Source organism: Trypanosoma conorhini (genome assembly GCF_003719485.1).
Source record: "Trypanosoma conorhini strain 025E chromosome Unknown Tco_14.4_contig_00905, whole genome shotgun sequence".
NCBI classification, from domain to species: domain Eukaryota; phylum Euglenozoa; class Kinetoplastea; order Trypanosomatida; family Trypanosomatidae; genus Trypanosoma; species Trypanosoma conorhini.
Genome location: NW_021704997.1, coordinates 2365 through 5612, shown reverse-complemented (window position 1 = coordinate 5612; position 3248 = coordinate 2365). Strand labels below are relative to the sequence as shown.

At 45.2% G+C, this 3248-nt stretch overlaps 1 protein-coding gene and 1 non-coding gene across 2 annotated transcripts, besides 3 other annotated features; both read left to right on the top strand.

Annotated features, from left to right (window-relative positions):
• Nucleotides 1-387: 387 nt before the first annotated feature.
• Nucleotides 388-405: a microsatellite.
• A 297-nt stretch (nucleotides 406-702) lies between these two features.
• Nucleotides 703-728: a microsatellite.
• Nucleotides 729-1294: 566 nt separating this feature from the next.
• Nucleotides 1295-1313: a microsatellite.
• Nucleotides 1314-2100: 787 nt separating this feature from the next.
• Tco025E_08893 lies at nucleotides 2101-2172 on the top strand. Its single transcript has one exon. It is a non-coding gene; the product is annotated as a tRNA-Glu (tRNA).
• A 535-nt stretch (nucleotides 2173-2707) lies between these two features.
• Nucleotides 2708-3127, top strand: Tco025E_08892 (uncharacterized protein; the record flags this gene model as incomplete). Its single annotated transcript, XM_029375724.1, has 1 exon — nucleotides 2708-3127. The coding sequence occupies one exon, from the start codon at nucleotides 2708-2710 to the stop codon at nucleotides 3125-3127; it is 420 nt and encodes a 139-aa protein (XP_029224165.1).
• Between the last annotated feature and the right edge of the window lie 121 nt (nucleotides 3128-3248).

The window sequence follows — 3248 nt, the reverse complement described above, 5'->3', positions numbered from 1 at the left end:
TAGTAATAGTAATGGTATAAAACCAAATTGCGTGTAATAAAAAAAGTTATCCTCGTTGCCGGAAAAACAGCAACAATACATTTCCAATAAAAAGACCCAATAGCTTACATGTTATGTTGCCTTCAAGCAATGCCCTCCTAATAATCTGGCCAATTGGGCATAATCCAAGATTATTACTCACATTTCCTCTTGTTATTTTTTTTGAAGCGAAAAAAAAATACGGCTGCAGGTAAAAAAAAAGGAAAATAAGTTATTATTATTATTTTAAAAAACACTGAACCAGTCAACAAGTCATCAGCAAAAAAAAAGCATGAAAAAAAAACGCAGCTACATGAGAAAATCGAAAAAGTTTCTCGAACGTTTATTGCAGCAGTAAAAGTACCGCAAAATAATAATAATAATAATCAGTCAATTTTGAATTGACTCCTTTAGATGAATATGTGTCGCAGAATGCTGCTCAATTTACATTATAGATCCAAGCCACGATGCAATTCAAGAGAGTTAAATTCCAAATAAAAAAAAATTGACCCGGCAGATGAAGTCGATAATACAAATATTTCATCCCTGGAAGAGTCAGTAAAGAACGTCAGAATAAAAAAAACAAATATCAAAATTAGAAAAAAAACTCAGTTTTAACGATACCGCACTTCGAAATAGCAAAGTACTCAATTATTTGAGTATTCATTAATGTCAATTTACTTCGTTGTTAGTTGTTGTTGTTTTTTTTGAGTTATGCTATAATAAAAGTATTTATTTCTTCCCTTGAAAGCCTAATGCCCGTAGCCAAAAAGGGGGATTATTAATAAAGGCAATTATTTAAGTAGGAAAAAAGTAAACAATTGCACCGTGCATTTGCGTTTATACATATATATAATTGGGTAGAAAAAAAATCATTTTTCGTGCATCAAAAACAGAATTAAGAAGAATATATTTGCTAAGCAGTAATAATAATTAAGAATAATATGTTGCAAGGCAAAAACGGCAACCTAATTTGGGAATATTCACATTACATTCGGAAGAAAGTAGCAATATTTACCCCCCCCCTCCCTTTTTTTTCTCCAGACTGTAACAGTTTCCGACGGGGGAAAAAATCATTAGGTAAACGTCAAACAGAAAGACATCAAGTTGATGTTAATACCGTCAAAATTGTGCAAAAAAATAAGTCAGATAAACAAAAAAAAATTCAGAACGTAAACTAGAAATTTTCCTGAGGGAAAAAAATCAGGACAAACAAGCAAATATGCGCATTGGAACCCCATTCCTTCGCAATCCGCCTGCTGATCCACGAAGGTGATATTATTATTATTATTCTTGGATAGTAAATTAATTGATGCGTGCTTCTCCGCGTCAAACGATTTACGCAGGACTTTTGGTAATAATAAACAGAAACACAACACTAGCCAGCAAAGTATTTCATATAAATTTTAAAAAATGGTAAAACGGAATAAGTGCTTCACTACACTTAGTGCATGTAAGGTTTGCAAAACGCATTTACAATACAAATAGAAAACATACCGAAAACTAGCAAAACCAGGTCTGGGAATGTCGACAGTATAAAAAAAAAAAAGAGGCCGGTCCCGAGGCGACCAACCTCCGATAACCACATTGGGCCATCACCAAACACACGACATCACACAAATGACGGCAACGACGCCTCAAAGCTCACGCGCCGCACCCCCAACATCAACCTGAACGACACGCCCGCCCGATCCCCCGGCGGTCCCCAAACGCTAAGCCCGGGGCGCCGCCGCCCGGCTCGAGCACGCCCGAAAGCCCAACCCACCTCCCCGCCCACGCACGCTCAAAAAAAAATAGCCGAAAATGGAATGTAGAAGGAAAAAAAAACAGTGGGGACGGCCCGGTGCACGCCGCCGGGGCCTGCCGCGCCACCTTCCGGGGCGCAAACCTTTTAAACTGGAAATGTGTTTTCGAGGTGCCTGTCTTCTTCTGGTCTGTTCAAACACCTTTAGTCCACAGAAGGCGCAGCCGCAACGTAACGGCAAGCGCCCCCGCCCCAGCTTTGGTTTGCTTGCAAGGTTCGTCTTTTTTTTGCCGAGGGCAAAACGACTTTCACAATAAGAAGGAATAGGCGGCGTCATCTCCGGTGTGGTATAGTGGCTAGAACAAGCGGCTCTCACCCGCTAGACCCGGGTTCGATCCCCGGCATCGGAACTTTTCCAATTTGCTGCTCCTATTCCTTTTGGATTTTGGGATATATATGTATATTTTTACAAATATTTTTTTTCTTCTTTTCGCGGCACTCATTTCTCGCATCCTTTTTTTCTGCATCGCAGCGTTGCTCGCCCCGCCGCAAACCATGCACTGCCAACGTCAAATCAAGAGAAACGGCAGGCAATAAATAAGAGAACAAAATCGTTAACTTCCGAGTTCGAGCATCAAAAGGGAGAAAATAAACAGCCGTGCGCCGGAGGCGGTTTCGCAGAAAAGGCGGCCGGCAAAACCAGCGGCTGCGCAGACCCTCGAAAGACGGTGCCAAATGACTACATAATAGGTATTAGCCTTTCGGCTGGGTTTTATTCCAGCACAACCATGCCGCCGCAAGGGTGTACCCAGACTTCTGTTCACTCCTTCTGGCTAAAAAGGTTGGGAGAAGCCACAGGCGTAGAGCTGTCGCGTGCGGCCGCCCTCCCAGGGGCAGGAATGAAGCTGACGGTTGCATTGGCATATATCTTCCCCTCCTGCCGCGATGCCGAACATCGCTGCCGCGCATTTGGGTAAGCTGCTCGGCGCCGATGGGCCGGAGCCCAGCGGCGGAGACGCAGACACGCACAAACAGCGGCTCGGGACCGCGATGCCCCGCCTTGTTACCGTGGGGAATTTGTTGCGCGTTTGGAGTAACGCGCAGCTGACCAAAGCGGGGCGAGCGCACAAGCTGCAGCGGCCGACGCGGCGCCTCGGTGCCCGGCGTCGCCGTCAGTGGGGAAGCTGTCGGTCCCCAATTGGGCGGCAAGAGCCCTCGCCAGAGAGTGACCACTACGGCAGCACATTATATGCTTTGGTTTGGTGGGGGGGGAGGCGAATCGCTCGTAGAGACACCGAGTTCCTTTCAGAATTCGCTCACTTGAAGGAGGACGAACTGCGGGAGATATCGCCCCATTGCCAATAAGTTGCACAGAATCCCACTATACATGAGCAACGCAGCCGGCGCAGAAAAACGAATTGACGCCGGGCGGACGGCAGGCGACCAACGCGAGGTAGTCCTGTTACGAAAGCGCCCGCTGCAGCCA